The 19,351-nt window shown below is 46.9% G+C and overlaps 1 protein-coding gene across 4 annotated transcripts in view; it reads right to left on the minus strand.

Annotated features, from left to right (window-relative positions):
• AMPdeam (AMP deaminase) overlaps nucleotides 1-19,351 on the minus strand; it is a 127,759-nt gene that overhangs the window by 60,582 nt on the left and 47,826 nt on the right. The window contains exon 1 of one of the 4 annotated variants that reach the window (XM_084605898.1): nucleotides 15,400-15,840. The exons of the other annotated variants lie outside the window; for them this stretch is intronic. Coding sequence (XP_084462024.1) covers nucleotides 15,400-15,442 — 43 coding nt within the window. The 5' untranslated portion in view covers nucleotides 15,443-15,840. Of the gene's footprint in view, nucleotides 1-15,399; nucleotides 15,841-19,351 lie in introns of those variants that run through there. 4 annotated transcript variants of the gene reach the window in all.

Raw genomic sequence — 19,351 nt, forward strand, 5'->3', positions numbered from 1 at the left:
TCAGAACGCGCATACCGCCGGGCTTGTTTCTGAAAATAAAGCGCTCAGCGATATGTGCAGATGCGGATAAGGGTAAACGGGGCACACTGTCGCCAACATTTTTCACGCGTTACCCAACAGAAACTTCAAGCACCAGCGCGCTTCCTCATGGACAAATAATGCTCGCGAGAAATGTGAATGCTTTTACACGAAAGCACGACGTTCCGGGATCGGCTCGGTTCCATGATGATGTTAATACACGGACGAGACGCAGCGTGTTTTTCTGTGAAAGAACTTGGTTGGCGTTATTCATATTTCTCTTAAATTGTTTCCAAACCAGACAGGACGAGGGCATCATGAAGGTTATTATTTGGTAGGATAATGTGAGGACAAGAGGAATGGAAAATAAACAGTCCGGCAGTACCCAACTAAAGTCACTCGCTACAGAAGGAAAGGCAGCGGGGAAAAGAGGCTCAAACAATGACACTCACGAGTTGCAAACTATATTTCCCTTGTTGCTATTTGCTATTGTGTGCTTCTTCTGGTTAGTATGGAGGCTGCCAGACTAAAACAGGTCGTCTCTATGCATGCGAAGAGAAAAGAGGAAAAAAACAAAACAAAACACGGCGCTGAAACTTCTGAGTGCAGACAACAGCCACGCAGCGGGATGAAATCCGGCGACGAAGGAAACCAACGCCGCACGAGGCGGCGCTGTAGGAAACAGCCTCTCAGATCCTCTCCAGGAAAATCCTGACTATAAGCATTTCCGAGAATATAAAAAACGAGGAACGACTCTGGTAGCGCGGCAAATTCGCGGAAAAAGAAACTATAAACGTTGAGGGAAGCGAAGTGTAGTGCGTTTCGCTTCCGATGCGTGACGCTGTTGCGAACTCACCGAAAAAGTAAGGAAACGTTGTTAAAAGCTCTGGAAACAGTGATAACGAATAAGCAAATTCTTCACAGCTGGCGGCAGAGTAAAATGAATTTGATTTATAAAGGGAAAGGATGCACATAAAATCCTACAGGCCGATTACCATAACATCTGTTATGTACAGGTTAGCCATGCAGGCGGTGAAATTAAAGGTGCAAGCATGGGTTGAAAGTAACAGGATACTCGGAGAACTTCAGAACGGCTTTAGAAATGGTAGGCGCTTAGATGATAGCCTGTTCGTGCTTACCCAATGCATTGAAATATCTAGAGTGGAAAATAGACCTTTCTATTTGGCCTTCCTGGACATAAACGGGGCGTACGACAACGTAAGCAGGGAACTCCTGTGGAACATATTAAAAGAAGAAGGTATCGGTTATGAGATAATAGAGTTCTTACAGGAAATACACCGGGATAACAAAGTAGAAATTACATGGGAAGGGATGAGAAGTTATGCAAAGGATTAAGACAAGGTTGTCCTCTATCACCGCTGCTGTTCATGATTTATATGATAAATATGGAACGGAGGATACAGGAAAGTAATCTAGGTTTTAACCTGCCATATAGATTAGGTGGAAAGGCGGTAGAGCAGCGCCTCCCCGATTTGATGTATGCAGACGATATTGTGCTGCTAGCTGAGAGTCTGGAAGAATTGCAAACTCTAGTTAAGTATTGCGGAGACGAAGGGGACGCTCTAGGCTTCAGTTTCAGCGCAGTTAAGTCGGGTCTGATGATTTTCAACGGCTCAACTGATCAGGGTCTTAAAATACTAGGCCATGAAATACCCAGAGTAGCAGAATATAAATATCTGGGGGTATGGGTAAACGAAGGATTGGCATACATTGGAAAGCACGAGCAATCTCTTAAGGCCAAAGGGCGAATGAATGCCGGGATAATGAAGCATAAGGCATTGTGGGGATACAATAGGTATGAGGTTTTGAGGGGTATTTGGAAATGAATTATGGTGCCCGGACTTACTTTCGGAAATGCGGTTTTGTGCCTAAAATCAGAGTACAGTCGACACTAGAAACAAATCAGAGATCCGTTGGACGATTAGCACTAGGTGCCCACGGCAAAACTACAAATGAGGCGGTACAGGGAGATATGGGCTGGGCATCTTTCGAAGTACGGGAAGCTCAGAGTAAAATATTATATGAGGAACGCCTGAGGAAATTGGACAGTAACAGATGGGCAGCTAAAGTATTTAAATACCTGTACCTAAAAAGCGTTGACTCACAATGGGGGAAAAGAACTAGGAAACTAACTAGTAAGTATGCTAGTAACAAGGACGGAGAAATAAAGAGCATTAAGCAACAGGTGAAAAACACAGAAGGTAAAAATTGGATAAATTCGATGGAAAAGAAACAGAGTGTGGAATTATACCGAAAGTGGAAAATGCAGATCAGGAAGGAAGATTTCTTTGATAACTCAAGAGGCAGTGCCCTACTTTTTGAAGCTAGATCAGGGTGCCTTAGAACACGCAGCTACAAAAAGAAATTTAACAATGGAGATGACGCATGTGCTGTATGTGGAAACTCCAGTGAAACAATTGACCATATTATACTCGAATGCAATGGTATCCATCCGGAAGTTGGTGCAGGCGCAATCACTGTTCCTGAAGCTCTGGGGTTTAGAGATAACAGTGGCCGGGTGAATAAACCGGCGGTGGAAACTAGCAAAAAACGACTGGAAGATTGGTGGCTTAAAAGCAGAGAAGTGACATAATGTTAGTAATGTAGAAACAAAAATTTATTTAACAGAATTATGGTTTAGTTAACCAATCTAAAACAATAATTAAGATATAGGGAGAAAAATGAGCATGATAGCTACTGCTACCACCCCGTTTCAAAGGGGACGCTCCTATATTCCATCCATCCATCCATCGACTGTCGAGACGGTGGTGTTGAAATGGACGTCCGCATTTCTGAGAAGACTACCACGCGACCACCTATGGGTCCGCGGCGTCAGAACCATCATGACGCATCGGCGTGGTGTCGGCAGCGACGACATGCTGCCCTGGTTCATTTCCGCGAGCCCAGTGGCGCTAAAGAATTCCCCGAAGAGCGGACGCGCTTCTATTTGAGAACCAAGCGCAGCGGCGCCTTGGACGGTGTGGACTACGCATCTGCAAAGTGGGAGCTTGAGAGACGATCGAAGTCATGGCCTTGCAACAAGTACGTGCTCACGACGATTACCGTCGCGCGTAACCGTACACGAAGCTCTAGTTTGCGTCGTATCGGATATTTGAAGGAACAGGAGGCTACCAGTGAAACGGCCTCGTTTACCCAAGGCGCACGAGCGGAAGCATAGCCGGCTTCCCGCAGGGGTCAGCTTACCGCCGGCTGCGAATAAGCATACCTGCCGCTGAGCAAGAAGTATACATTCGTACGCCATGACCAACGGCCGAGAATACGATCTTCCGTGTCGCGAAGAGCAGTGGCTGACTGAGGAAGGTTGGTGGTGTATGCGTCTATATATACGCGCAGTAGTCTCGTGCCGTGGGAGCTGGCCTCGATAGCGCCGTGGAAGAATGACAATTTGTGCTCTTCGATTGATGCGCGCCCAAGGACAAAGAATTCCCTGCTCAGAGACCTAGGCACATTTCATGGTTTAAAAACCGGTGTTTCCTCTTTGTTAAGGGGCATCTTTCCGAAATCTTTGCCACCATATAAATATACTGTTTCGGCGACCATCGCCTGGTGTTCGAGTGTTTGCAACCCGACGTCTGACTGACCACTCGCTACAAGTGGGACGTTAACGGAGCAGACTCAGCGTAACAACGTCAACAAGGTGCCAAATGCCTGTGCACGATAACAGAAATGCGCACCGCTGTAAAGGCTAACAAGTGGATCCTGACGGCTTCCCAGCACGCTTTGGCAGGGTGTAGCGCGGGAAGGAGAGACGATAGCTGAGGAACAGGATCACTGTCACACAGAGTATCCCAAATAATACAGCTCGATGAAATTACTTACACAAACACCCCGCAGAGACCTTTGTTTTTTTCATTATTATTCGCGTTCTGAGGCGTAGACATGTGAAACGATAAAGATCAAGATTCCATGCAGTTGTACTGCCGCCTCCGAAGCGACCAAATAGAACTGTAACACAACACTGTAAGCTGTTCTCCTCTTCAAATAGCGGCCGAGCACGGTTTCTCGGTTACGACGCTGAGTTGTCGGAACAGAACCACCGAAACGCTCTCAATGCGCGTTTCACGCTGATCATTATTAAGCGTCGATTACACGCGCCGATCTCACAAAAGCGCAGTGGTGCGAGCTACGGCGATCTAAAATGATGATAAAAGAGTTTAGCGTATAACGTTAACGCTCTGACTAATGTTAAGTGCAATGAGGGTAAATATAGAGTATACGTGCTGCGAAAATGCGAAGAAACGCATTCGGCGCCCGGAAGGCAAAGCGAAATTCCATTTCAGACAAGCCGACTAGTCGAAAGAATACGATCAAGTTTCTTAGAAAGAAATCGACCGACGGAAAAAGGGGGGGCCTCCTTCCAAAACTCTCTTTCTTTTTTTTTTTTCTCCGCTACAAAGCACAAGATTCGTGGATGTAGACTGATGAAAAACCGCTTTTATTTCCTTTCACAAGCAAATCAGATCTGCACAATTCCGAGAACCGATCCCCCCCAAAGCAGACTCCCCACAAATACAGACAAATATTTCACATCGGTTCTAGAAATACAATACGCGCTGCCGTCAAAATTTTCCTCGTCATCCGCACAATTTAACATATGTTTGCTTTTTTTTTTTCTTTCTCGCTTACTGCGTACAAAAAAACATCAATCCCACGAAACCCTGAAGCGTGTGTACATAGCTCTGGCGGCGAAGAAAAAAAAATAGCAAAGCAAATCACGCAAGAAATCAAACAAGACATAAAATGCTTCCCGCACTGGGCAGGTGGCAGAGACGTGCTCTATGGAGAAGCGGTGTGGGGAATCCGCTCCCACAGAATGTCCAATTCTCATCGCGTAACAACGCTAGAGGCACCACTGGTTTGGCGCCTGGCACAATGTTCGAAGAGACATCTCCAGCCGAGGTGACATTGACTCACAGGCGCGTGCCATGGCGCACAGGCAGCGACGAGAGGTCTGCACAATGCAGAACAATGCAGCTCCCCAGGGCGACGAACGCATGACATCTGCTCCCCACCCAATGGCGCCGTGGCCAAAGCGCACCATGATCCACTTCAGTAACGCTCCGCGCGTCAGCCTTCGCCTCCTTTGCTCGTATCTAGTTCTGATGCGCTACACCTATGGTAAAGTCCTGGCCACAGGTGTACTTTTCATCATGAAAAGCCTCTCCACTGCCTTCTTTCCACGTGGTTGCCGTCAAACGGACACAGAAGAAGAGCTTATGTGGCTTTCTCCATGGATATCTGCTGACGCTTTCGCGAGTGCAAAGTACCAGTTTACTGCTGAGAAAATATGCTTTAAGAAATTTCACGCCAAGATTTAAAGCTCGTGGCGCACATGTCGAAAAGGACTCCGTGATCACTGTTTTGTTGTGAGTAGCAGATGCAAGAAAAAAAATTGTCGCGACGCACCGCTATATCCTTGCAAAAACGGCTGGTGGCGATAACTGCATTTTCATTTATTGTGTCTTTATTAATTTATCCCCAGTTTAGAGAAGCTCTGCTTTCAGTGAAAGTAGGCAGTTTGTTATTGGAAGACGTTACTCTTAAATTTTTCCCTAGTGTCCAAGGCTGTCATGTCGCTTCTGAGAAATTACCACGCAGGGATCGACAGCAAAATCGTCACATGATGAGCTCTTTAATACTAACAATTGCGAAACTTCCCACAGTCACCTTGTATAAAAAAAAAAAAAGAAAGAAAAAAAAGAAAAAGAAAAAAAAAAACGGCGATTTTGATTGATCAAAATTGGGACGGACGGACGGACGGACGGATGGATGGATGGAATATAGGAGCGTCGCCTTTGAAACGGGGTGTTAGCAGTTGCTATCATGCTCCTTTTTCCCCTCTATATCTTAATTATTCTTTTAGATTGGTTAACTATACCCTCATTCTATTTATTGAATTTTTGTTTTTACATTACTAATATGTCACTTTTCTGCTTTTAAGCCATCAATCTTCCAATCGTTTTTTGCTAGCTTCCACCGCAGGTTCATTCACCCGGCCACTGGTATCTCTAAACCCCAGAGCTTCAAAAAGAGGGACTGCGCCTGCATAGACTTCCGCATGAATACCATATTACATTCGAGTACAATATGGTTAATTGTTTCTGTGGATTTACCACATACTGCACATGTCATCTTCATTGTTAAATTTCTTTTTGTAGCTGCGTGTTCTAAGGCACCCTGATCTAGCTTCAAAAAGTAGGGCACTGCCTCTTGAGTTATCAAAGAAAGCTTCCTTCCTGATCTGTCTTTTCCACTTTCGGTATAGTTCCACACTCTGTTTCTTTTACATAGAATTTATCCAATTTTTACCTTCTGTGTTTTTCACCTGTTGCTTAACGCTCTTTATATCTTCGTCCTTGTGACCAGCATACTTACTGGTTAGTTTCCTAGTTCTTTTCCTCCATTGTGAGTCAACGCTTTTTAGGTACAGGTATTACAATACTTTAGCTGCCCATCTGTTACTGTCCAATTTCCTCAGGCGTTCCTCATATAATATTTTACTCTGAGCTTCCCGTATTTGGAAAGATGCCCAGCCCATATCACCCTGTGCCGCCTCATTTGTGGTTTTGCCATAGGCACCCAGTGCTAATCGTCCGAAGGCTCTCTGATATATTTTTAATGTCGACTGTACCTCTTATTTTAGGCACAAAACCGCATTTCCGAAAGTAAGCCCGGGCACCATAATTCCTTTCCAAATGAACCTCAAAACCTCATACCTATTGTATCCCCACAATGTCCTATGCTGCATTATCCCGGCATTTCTTCGCCCTTTTGCCTTAAGTTACTGTTCATGCTTTTCGATGTATGCCAATTCTTTGTTTACCCATCCCCCAGATATCTATATTCTGCCACTCTGGGTATTTCATGGCCTAGTATTTTAAGACCCTGATCAGTTGAACCGTTGAAAATCACCAGACCCGACTTAACTGCGCTGAAACTGAAGCCTAGAGCGTCCCCTTCGTCTCCGCAATACTTAACTAGAGTTTGCAATTCTTCCAGACTCTCAGCTAGCAGCACAATATCGTCTGCATACATCAAACCGGGGAGGCGCTGCTCTACCGCCTTTCTGCCTAATCTATATGACAGGTTAAAACCTAGATTACTTTCCTGTATCCTCCGTTCCATATTTATCATATATATCATGAACAGTAGCGCTGATAGAGGACAACCTTGTCTTAATCCTTTGCATAACTTCTTATCCCTTCCCATGTAATTTCTACTTTGTTATCCCGGTGTATTTCCTGTAGGAACTCTATTATCTCATAACCGATACCTTCTTCTTTTAATATGTTCCACAGGAATTCTCTGTTTACGTTGTCGTACGCCCCTTTTATGTCTAGGAGGGCGAAATAAAAAGATATATTTTCCACTCTAGATATTTCAATGCATTGGGTAAGCACGAACAGGCTATCATCTAAGCGCCGCCGTGCATACGAATAGTGGCGCCGCCCGCAGACATAAAGAAACTGCGCCTAAGTTGCAAACTTTCAGATTCTTGATAAATGCGCAACCACCTGGAAAATAAAGTTAGTTAAAAACTTGCAGTAGAGAGCGTTCTTAAATATAACAGCCGCAGAGTCAATTAAGATGGAAAAGAAAGAAAAAAAAGTAATTTCCAAAAGACAATGACGAAAACTACATAAAGCTTCTATGGCGCGACAATTCATAGACACCGGGGTGCAGTTCGCTAACTGTGATGAAGTTTGGGTCGCGTGTGGGGGTGTGTTTGTGGGTAGGCGCGGTCGTTGGGTGTGACCAGGTGAAGTGCTGCGTGTGAACTTCTTAGTTGCTGTGTCTTTCGACAATTGTTTTATTTACTGTTTTTTTTTTTTTCGGCAGGGACAGCAACCTGGTGTCCACCCGATACAAATGGACTAGCCAACATTATTATCATCGTCATCATCACCACCACCCAAAATATGCATTAAAAAACTTGCCACTTTTTGACGCGGAGTTTCCCAACTGGTATGATTAAACAGTTCTGGTCACATGCTCCAGGTGAGTGCGGGTGGGCTGATCCTATCTAGGGGAGTAAGGTGGGAAGATGGCTAGTTCCTTTGGAGGGTGCTTATACTTCGCGCTCCAACCTCCGGCACACGCTGGCTTTTTTTTTTTTTTTTTGACATGACACTACTACCGCTATAGCGAAAAAAAAGATGGCGACCCCTCTATTTCTTTTTTGTTGTTCCTGCCGCTGGAATGCGGTAATCTAAAGATACAGGGAGACTAGATTTTTTTCGAGACGTGCTATAGTAGACCCATAAGTATCTCAACGTGGAAATTCCCTGCCCTTCGCACGTGGCCGAGCTTCGTGTCAGGATCATCATCTCCCGTAGAAGGCATGCTTTTTCCCGATCACGGCTGCTCCCTCGCACTCGCCGATGTTCGGTGAACTCCCGACGCTGTAACTACTAAATTGAAAACAAAATAATGGAAGGAGCTAGGCGATGGGCAGAACACGCCCTATTTCCGGGTTTCTATGGTCATCCACTGTAGTGAATGACATATGCTTTATACGCAAAGCCACGCCTGGTGCGTAATGAGCAAACGGTTCTTTCGTTGATGTGACGATATATGTACTCCTGCAATGAAGCGTAAATACGTTTTCGCTCACACTCTACAGTCGGTTCGATACCCTCACGTATTGGCTGCTGACATAAACCGGAGGAACAAAAAAGACCCCCAGAACAATGACAGTAACCAACATCAGATCAGGCGAGTGCTTTGGAAGTGACATATGCCTTGACTCCCGTTTCGGTCTCTCCTAAGGACTAAAAAACCAGCCGACCATTAGCAAATAATTTTTTGAAATGTCTACGCGACATGCGGGCCACGGTTATTAAGGAACGACGACCTCCGTCTTCGTGCCAGGGTCGTCAAACAGTCATCAGCAGGGCAGCCACCGCGCAAACACAGGGCGAGGTTGCTGGCACGCAAAGACACCTGCGAGCACACTGCCTCGGAGCTCCCCACGTCAGGCGGCGGCTCGTCTGGAAGGCAGCCAAAGGAACGTTCGTCTAAACGACGCACCACCGCTCACTGCAGCTGTGTTCCACGACCTCGACAATGAGTTCGCGCAGTGGGCGTCTACGTGAGCACAGCTTATTCGCCCCTCCAGTAAAGGGAAGGGCGCGCATTAACCTGGGATCTAGTGACGACTGCGAAAGGAAGGCAGCTGAGATGCGAAGGCGCCAGCGCACTGCAAAAATTGCGTTGCGGGCGCGGTGCCGATCTCCATGGCGACGGCTGTAAAAATCGAGCGACATTCGCAGAGGTACAAGAATGCGCAAACGGGTCGGGCGGCATCGCAATCCCGCCTTGCTATTTGCTTCGTTTATTTGCGCTGTTTCTTTTTCTCTCCCCCTGCCTGCGCAAGGGCAACCAGGAAAGGTAAATGTCCGACTAGAAACAAGCAGTACAAGAGACACGTAGACATGTCTGGACCACTGGTATAAGAAAAAGAAATACAAACAATGAAACTAAGAAAATCAAAACGTCAAGTGCAAACTGAATATACGTAGCCTCGTCAGGTTTGAATAAACGGCGCTGTTTGAGTCTAGAAATGGACTCAAACAACGTGGCGGCATGCGCAACACGAGCGACCTCGAGGAGTCCCCGGCCGACCAAAGCAGTGGCTGCCGAAGGCTGCTCTCGGTCGGTACGTAATCAGCCCGATGGTGCAATAGGGCTCCCCCGCAGCCCCTCGACACCTTAGGGCTGCGGCGTGTCCCTTCTCTCTCTCCCACCTTCACACACACACACACACTTTTTTTCCCGATCTTCTCACATCGCTTCCAACTATACGGCAGTGATAGCTGCTCAGCTGGAGCCAAGACTGCTTTGAGTCGCAACAAAACCAACAGCGACGCTGCTGTGTCGCAAATGAAAAGGCAAAAAGACCGACAACAAGGCACAACCATAACGGTTACCCTTTTTTTTTTTCAGCTAGCGTTGGCCCTCCTACCGCAGCGCGCGACGCTGGTACGAGTATCTAGGGTGCTGCATCTTATGCAGGCATCGTATACGGAGAACAACGTTACGCATAGACGCCCGCTGTACAGCTGCCACAGGCCGAGGGCATCTATCTCTCCTGTCTGCCACACAGAGTGAATTGTATTTCAAAACAGCCGCCCTTACGGATTTCAAGCAGGTGTGCTGCAGTGAAACAGGAACGAAAACTGTTTCTGTGATCGCACAGAAGGAAGCAGTGGCCACTCCCAGCGAAGTGGTCCCACAACCACACAGAAAAACAAAGGCGGTGCAATAACTCATAAGATGAATACATACCTGATAGCAATTACATCCGTTTATGAAACAATTTGTCATGGGACCGCTGTTCGCCCCCTTACTATTATAGCCTTCTGGCTCAACTTAAGCGCTGTGTCGTAAATTGAAAACACGAGCAGGCATGCGCCACGGAATTGCATCGAAGGGCATCCATTTCGTATCTAATATAGCAGGACAAGTGTGTGAAAAGCCTTGCAGAGAGGAAAAAATTGCGAATTTGATGTGTGGCGCTATCTCGTTGCTCCTCTTTCGCATACCGGATGCGGAGGCAAAACAGCATCCATGAGAACCCCGCCGCCTCTTAAAGGAGTACCTAATTTCTGTGTTAATGATGTTTAAAACATTACTGTATACGGACGTCATATAATAATTCCATAATCGGATTTCCTTTCTCAAGCCGATCGATGGCTCAAAATCAGGTTTACGTCATAGCCATCCCTCGGCTGCTGAAAGCGAAACTGGTGAGAAAATTACAAATTATTTAGCGGTCGTAGGCGAAAGCTTCGTGCGGATCGATATACAGGAATGGCTCACGTATCATTAACAAGAAGAAAAATGATGCCAAAATTTGGTGTCTACGACAACAGCGAAGGGACATGACCTAAGAACGTAAACGGAGAAGTTAAAGAGAAATAACACACTGGCACGAGCCACCACACTGACATAGTCCAGGTAAATCGTTGCTCGCGTCATGCTTCTGTATTTATAGAAACGAGGCCCCTCTATATATAGTAACGAGGGAAAGAGAACCGCAAAATATCGCAACTTCGACGTGCCAAGCGCGCCGATTTCCGGCCCATTACGTTATCGACGTGCCAACCCAACCGCTATGTGGGGGCGCCCCTAACTGCAGCCCATCAATGTGGACAACAGATAGGCGGCCATTGGCAGATTATACGATACCAGGGGGGCACAGCTTCTATCTTGCGTCGCGGAATGCTAGTGCATTAAGCTTTTCGCCCCTTCACGGCTGCATGGCAGCTTCAACGGCGCTGAAGAGGCGACTCGCGCGTTACGAATAAAAACAAAACAGCCACTGCATACGATACGAATCTTGAACTGTCATAAAACAAAAATAAAGAGCGCAGGCGGTTTACACAAAAACCAATCCAGTGAACATTCAAGAAGCGCTCAAAATGCGCCACGAAGGAAGCGCTATGAAGTTAATGTTACGGTCTAAAGCCAAGTTACAAGTATCGTCTGCGGTGATAGGAAAGAATGTAAAGCATAGTTTCGTAATAGTATCCCTGTCTTTAGATTAACCAAGATCACGAGATTACGAGCGGTCTGCTCTGAGATGGAATGCATCTGCAGCCGCCACTCGGTGAAGCGATCGATAGCTTGCCTTGCGCGTCAGTTTCCGTTCGCTACCTGAAATATATGCAAGTATTATCTGAACCAATTCGAAACATGAACCAATTTCGAAACATCAAATCCACGCGGCACGCTTAAAGATACGCGCACAGCTTCGTTGCACAAATTACTTACGTGGCAAAAGCTAACGAATAAAACGCAATTGTACCGCCAAGTGCTGTGCCGCAGTGGTCGAGATCGAGGTGACAGAACTATAGTCGTAAAGAGCGGTGTCCCATGGGGCATACAGCGGCGTTGTCAAAGCCTGCGAGGCGCAAGCTCCAAGCCCCACTCTGCAGGCTTATTAGAGTTGCGCAACGTCAGCATTTCGCGCGAGCGAAATGCATACTTTTCCCGCCCGCTATCACGAAGGGCGCGCTCTCACGTCCTATCTTCATTGCGAGTCGCCTGAGTAGCATTTCCATCTGACGTCGTCGGAACGCGGCCTTCGGTTCTAAGGGTGACTGCAATGGCAATGTAGGGGTAATCAATTCTCAAAAGGACGTTACGGTCGGGCCAGCGCAAACTATACGACTGGCGCTCCTTTATGTCCCGTGTATAAATGAGCTGTTTATTCGCATCTAGATCAATTGATTTCACATCCGCAAAGCCCCCATCAATGATGCCTCTGCCTAGCTTGGGAGAGTCCGCATACTGAAATGAAACGCGCGTCGAATGCAGGCACCTCAAGTTTTACGCATGAAGAAGGAGTCCTGAACGAAGAACGTCGCGGGCTTGAAACGACGCGAACCAGAGGAACAATGGTTCAGCGACGAAAATTGCCGCCAACGTCCACAACGCTGGCCAGTAACGAAGAAACTGATGAAGCCCGTCGGCTGAGGGTAAAATGTGATCAGGGGTACATCTCACAACATTAAGATTTGAATAAGCGCAATAATTTCACTCTAAACATTTACCAGAACGCAGTGAAAGGCTGTTAAGAAAAGCTACACAATTGTACCAGAACACTCGCAGTCGGAGAAAAATTGCCCCTTGTGCGGGGAAGCCAATCGTGCACGGTGACACGTCGGGATAGCTCAGTGGTCTTCTTCAGCGGACAGATGAGTGTGATGCGTTGACTTCTGCCCGCTTCTGCTCAAATAACATCCCTACGAACATAAAATAGCGCACTCCAGTCGAAAGACGAGCAGGAGAAACGTACATGCGCCTTGACACCCGCAAGTCAAAACGAACCAACCCTCGAAAGTCAATAAAAACAAGCGTTTTCGCTTGTCCTTCGAGACGAGTTCGCACCGGACTTGGCGGAAATCAAGAAATGCTGCCTGTCCGGAGGCCGCATTCATGCCCCGCATCTCTCGAATATGAGGCCTTCGTTGGAATCCAAGGCCACAGCGCACACCTTTCACTTGACCCTCGCGCTAAGCGCGTAATTTTCCACGTCGACGTCCTCCGCTGAAACATTGCGGAAGGATGATAACTACCCCGCTAGGCGACACATTCAAGCCGTTAACGCCCTCAGTGCAATTTTCCAGAGAACAGGGGTGTGATGCGGCGAAACCCCACCGCGTCGACGCTGCCCTTGGGTGGGGACGTATCAGCCCTACACGATCAATAGCTCTGCACTGCGCTACTCACATGCAGCTTTTCTTACGAGGGTGCGCAACAGCGGCTTGGGGCGATTCCTTTGTTTTGGAATAAACCAACGCTACTCATTTTAAAACTGCAATGCTCTTTTTACGATAGCTATTGCGGAAAACATTTGTCAAAAAAGGTGGCAGCCATCTAGACAAGAGGGGTTTTGTCGCCTACGACCATTTAATGCCCAGGTGCTGAAATGTTACTTCTTTTTTCACCTGGCATATATTACGTCCGTTTTGACCTTTCCGCTGCTGTTTTAACACAAGGCTAATAGAGAAATCAACTCCTCCTACATTTGTTCGCTAAAACAAGTGCATTGAATGAAGCCGTTTGACCGCTAGGCCGGATCGTACGGTGAGAGGAGCGGCGAGTGATTCCTAGCATGACATTGTACAACAGAAGCTACATTTTATCTCAAGTCGTTCGAGAAGAGAACAAACAGGGCGAATATTGCTTCTACATAGCCTATAGCAATGGCGTGTGAACGTCAGGGCACATGGACTAACTCTCACCGTGCAGTTGCGAATAAAACCAACTTTTCTCTGACGCAAAAACTGTTATTTTATGCGTTGCCAATAATCGTCAAAGTTTTAACCTGTTGCAACAACGGGATAAAATTCCGTGCACCAAATCGATAATGTGTACAATGTTCCTGTTGTATTTTCGTAATGCCATGTGTACTGTACCTCATAAATAATGCGTGATCTCACGAGCCCTGAGGCCTCACAAGTGTTCTGATGTCATCATTTCCATCCACTGGGACACTTTCGTGCAAACTTCTGATACATGCCTGTAGAAAACTAACATTTAGCGCTTAGTGCTAGCTCCGTTGAGACTATCTGGACAGGCATATTTCTTATTCAATAGGCGTCTGGAAGTGTTAAGTGGTACTTCAGAAGACGCGCGCCTTATCTGTGCCTAGGCTTTACATCCTCAACTCCGTTAACACCTTTGGAGCAGCGTCTTCTGAAAGAAAATCACGCCAAGGAAAAGTCCTAGCCGCGTGTCTGTAGAATTAATTATGCTGTTCGGCGCGCGCCCGTGACTCAGTTTCCGACACCGCCGCGGTCAATGTTACTAGACTGCGGTCGTATTTCGACAGAACGGGGCACAGAGATATCGGTGCACGTGGAAGGATCTTTGGCAGCTCATGTGTAATGGGCCTCCACAAAAGTAGAGGGGGTTAATACTGAAGGGACATTTTTACAAGCGTCAGCGAACAATAGCGTCGAAGGGGCGGTTCGATTTACACTAAGAACATCTGCGACAGCCATTTAAGATGGAATCAACACTTCTGCATATCCTCAATGCATGTGCCCAGTGTCGAATTTAGCATAATAAGCAGGAGTTCGCTAATTGTGCAATCTTCCCCGTTTACTTTCCATTTCCAAGCTTGGTGTACAACGCCTGACGAATCAATTATCGTCCGCGGTACTTTGTCTAGAGTGTACTTTAGACCTACAGAAACAGCGTCAGTTCTTACGGCGACGTAGGCCCCTGTCGTCGGACAGCACAGCGAGTGTAGTACGGGTTGCAAGACCAGTGAAGCGTTTCGCCTAGTCGCACCGACCACGTAAAAGCATGGTTCCGTGCCACGAAAGAAAGCATTTGATGGCCGGAACAGAACTATACAACGCTCTATTCTAGGGGCGAAAAAACAGAGAGAGAATGACATTCAAGACATCCTCGACTGTTACGCTTTTTCGGCGCTGCCCATGAGCCTTGCACCATTATTCTCCTAGTACGAAAAACACATCGAGTCATCCATAATTTTTCATCATTTTTGTTTCCCATATGATTTGCTCAGTCCGCTTTTGCGCGAGATCGCTCCCATAAAACGGCGCAAACTGAAGACCTTTAAACTTCAAAGGGTAAAAATTAAAGAACGTGTAAATGACCACATGTGTGAGCACGTTTGCATCACCAACAAAGTGAAATAGCCGTTTTTTTTTTTTAGTTTTTTTTTTAAACTGAATTTTGCCTGCTGGTTGCAGGCGACAAGAAAGAGAATAAAGGGAAGTAAACAAGCTATAATTCAAACAAAACGCGAGACCGACAATTACTAAAAAAAAAAAAAAAAACGCAAAACATTGCACCCACCGGCGCTGACGCTGGTCTGCTGCTCTTCGTTCTTATGCGGCATTGTGGTGAGCGCTGGGATTCGAGTCTGCTTTAGTGCGGTGCAAGCGGCGAAAACCCCACGCTGACCGCGTGTGGCGAAAATCCCACCAAGAACAGCAGAGCTACTACTACTACTACTAAAGGCGGGCAGGACAACGCCGAGTCAGGATGCCGCTGCCTCACAGCCGTTGGGTCGCACGGGGCTCAGCCGGCTCAGCCGCCGTTCCACGAGGTGCGGAAAAAGCACACGACACCACGGCGCGGAAGCGCGCTCGTTTGCGCGCGTACACGCACACACAGAGGCGACACAACAGGAGACCCGACGCGGAGCGAACAGCAGGAAGAGCGCGGCACTGTCACCGCTGAACGGATGCCGCCAAAGAAGAACCCGATCGCGCCGTCGGGACCGTAGACCGTCGCGCGTGGACGCCTGAGCACAACTGGGGACCTCGAGGGAGTAGAGAGGAGGGGGTCTCCTCTGGCGAAAGCCAGACATGAGCGCCGTCGAGGGCTGGCGTTGCCGCCCCGTTTTTCCGGGAGCCAGACGCGACTTCGCATCCCTCTCTCAAGACGCGGCCGAGGCTCTCTTGCTCTTACTGCCGCAACATGGGATACAGGCAAAGCCGGCAGGCAGCCAAAGACGCCTGCCGCTGCAGCCACCGTCGTTCCGTTTTCTTAGCGCCGTCACGTGCGACCGACCAGAAGGGACCCTTTGCCCAAGCGCCGTGTGCAGGGTCTTTCTCGGCATGTCACTTGTCTGCAAGATAACTCGACGCCCGAAAACCGATTGAGAACCTTGCAATCGCCCCCCCTTTCTCTCTCGCCTGTTTTCATAGCCAGTGCCTCAAAACCACTGAGCTAAACACGCCCAATGTCGACATTCCTCGGTTGCTTCTCCCCTCCAGTCGCCGCCACTCTCCATTGACATCGCCGTCAGTTTCCTCCTTGCCCTCAGTGCAGCAAACTGGGCACTCGCTTCAACAGCTGTCGCCATCGATTCTGCACACCATATCCTGGAGTTGGTTATAAATCCACGCGTGACTGTATGCGCCACATGTAGCAAACTCGTCTTCCTTCGCGTAACGAGAGAAAAAAAAACACAAACAATAACAAAAAGCCACTGTTATCTATTACTGTTCCCGGTGGTGGCGCTTCTTTCGTTTTTTCTCTGCCGTCGATACAATGCACAAAGCCATCGGCTTCTCGCCGTGGTCGTTTTCGCGCTTGCCGTCTAGACTGGATGCTAAAGTCTGGCGAACTCCGCATGGACGCCGATCGGCCCACCCACCAAAGCTGCCAAGAAGACGACCAAATGCGCGCAAGGACGCTAGCAACGCCTACACGATGCCAGTAGCACGCTTAAAGACGTGCGGAGGCTCAGTGACCATGGTGTTCTGCTGCCGATCTCCTGTCGCCACAGATGGATTTCAGAAATGGGCACGAAATGCACACACGTCCATGTGCTGTGTGATGTATAATGAACACCAGAGGTAGTCAAAATATATTCTCAAACCACTTCTCTACGGCACCTCTTTCCCTGTTTCTGCTATCACTCCCACCTTGATGCCTACAATACGATTCAGCCATCCATTTAGTGCGAGACATCTACAAGTTCTTTCTCTTCCTCAGACAGCACTAGTATTCTTTTTTTACGTGGCTGATGCGTGGACAGTGCGTTCGAACAACGTGGAGACCGCCGAAGGGCGCTGAATATCCGTTGCCACGTTTGAGTGAAGGAGTAGCATAGCGAATGGTAAAGGAAGAATGAAAGAGTCGCACACAAATGGAAGAACTCTGAGCAAGCCTGGTTTATTACGCAAAAAAGGCGAGATTTACTGCACACTAAACGGCTTGCCGGTCGCACGAGCAACGATTAATTAAGAGTAGGAAATTGTAACCGCTCCATCAAGTCGCATACTTGTCATGCCATAGCAGTGTAAAGTAAGGCCGCTGATACGTGGTTTGTCCCCGAGGGCGAAATACCCAGAACAGTCGTTCGCGTCTAACCCTGCTTTCAATGGACTCCTTACTTTATATACATTTCAAGGAGGAATAATTAGGAAGGCCTGGTGGATAAGACTGGCCCGCGGTGGCTTTAAATTGGTTCAACAAGTGAACTGGTAAATCCGGCGTTCCGAGCTAAGTGAAACACAGGACGACCATTACCTGCAGCGATGGTAAGGAGTTATGATACTTTTAAGAATTGATCTCACACTTTGCGCGACTTCGTTTAATCAAGATCAAACCATGACGCAGTCTTCAAGGAATAAAAATGAATGAATGAGTTCCACAGCACAGACAGCCCTCTCAGAGCATGAATGTTCGGTTCTCATGCTGACTCTCGCGAATGACGCTACAATCAATTTATTCGTCAGACATTTATTTAATGGTCATGACTTGTGAAATAAACAATGAGTTCTCAATGGTTTTTAAGCAATGCAATTGCAATCACTTATTCCTCAACACTCCCCAAACCTAATTTCTCTATTTAAATTACTACTAAGCAGAAGTGGTTGTAATTTTCAGTGTTCATCGCGATCCTGCCTCCAATTAAGAATAATTAGATTCAAGCAAAAAATCAGCCACTAAATTGCCTTCCTCAAGCAGACCACTGTTTTCCGCATGACAGCAGTCGTAAAATCACATCTATTATTATTATTATTTTTCTTTTTCGGAGCCGCGCATCATTGCCGTCCTTCCCCGATTCCACTCGTCTGTGGATAGGCGACATTTTACTCTATAACCTGTTCAATATATACAAAAGTAGGTGACCGTCTTCACTGCACAGCTAACTTGCTGTTTCATGATGAATGCATTACAACCGCTCCGAACTTATTCAACTATAAGCCTCATTTTGGGCTTCATCTTGACCGCACTAAGTTTTCTGCCAATATCAAGTTCCTCACTCCTAAATGCCGCATAAATAATCACAATAACACACACACACAAACAAAATTTCGCGTGCAGTTATAAAACGAGGCAATGAATAACATTACCCAATAAATAATTCCTATGTATTTTAATGTCTTCAAAATTGAGCCGAATGTTTTCTTTTTTATTCTTATCTAATATAAAATATTCGTTAGCCTATTTCAGTTGTTACGACTAAGCTTAAGAACTGTTGTCGGAACCAAAGGTGGTGTTTCTATCCCCGCTGGTGACGACGAAATCATGAGGCTCCTAAAGCCCCACATTCGAGACGTGATTGTAAACATATAATAATGCAGGGTTCTTCGCGACTTTGCAGCAACAATGAACATTGTCAACCCCGAGCACATACAAGCTAGATTGTACGGGCGACTGCGCATGGAAAAAACATGTCGTAAAGAGGAACAACGTTTGCTCCCCTATCCTAACTCTATATCTCAGTGTTGTGTGTTACTTCCAAACGGCTTGCTTTTGTTCCGGTTTTCGTGCGCAATATCCTTCCCTCAATCTGTTGTCAAATTATTATAATCGGGTTTTTATGTCCGATTTTCGGCTTTAAGATGTGTATACAGCCGAGCCCACTTAAAACGCCATAGTTATAACGAACTCTCGCTTATTACGAACATAGATAGAACTACCGTCAACATATGTACTAGGGCTATGGCATTGCGTCCCAGGTAAAACGAAAAACTGCAACCGCCCCATTTGGTTATAACGAACGAGGAGGCCCCCTAAACTCACCGCTAAAATAAATAACTAAATAAAAAAACGCGCTTTCATACAGCACGGGAATCAAAGATCGTCCTCCAGCTCCAGTGATACACCCTCAACCTTGCACTAAAACTCTCGAAGCTTGCCCCGACAGGCCAGAAGGGCAAACTGTGTGAGCCGGTGTATGCCAGCGGAGGAGAAAAGTCTAGAGTACAGAACGAGAAATATGTGCACAAGGGCGCAATAGGGGCACCGTTGAAGACAAAACTATTGCACACGTCCATTGACCAAC

Source organism: Amblyomma maculatum, chromosome 6 (genome assembly GCF_055883805.1).
Source record: "Amblyomma maculatum isolate TAMU_Amacu chromosome 6, ASM5588380v1, whole genome shotgun sequence".
Lineage (NCBI taxonomy): Eukaryota > Metazoa > Arthropoda > Arachnida > Ixodida > Ixodidae > Amblyomma > Amblyomma maculatum.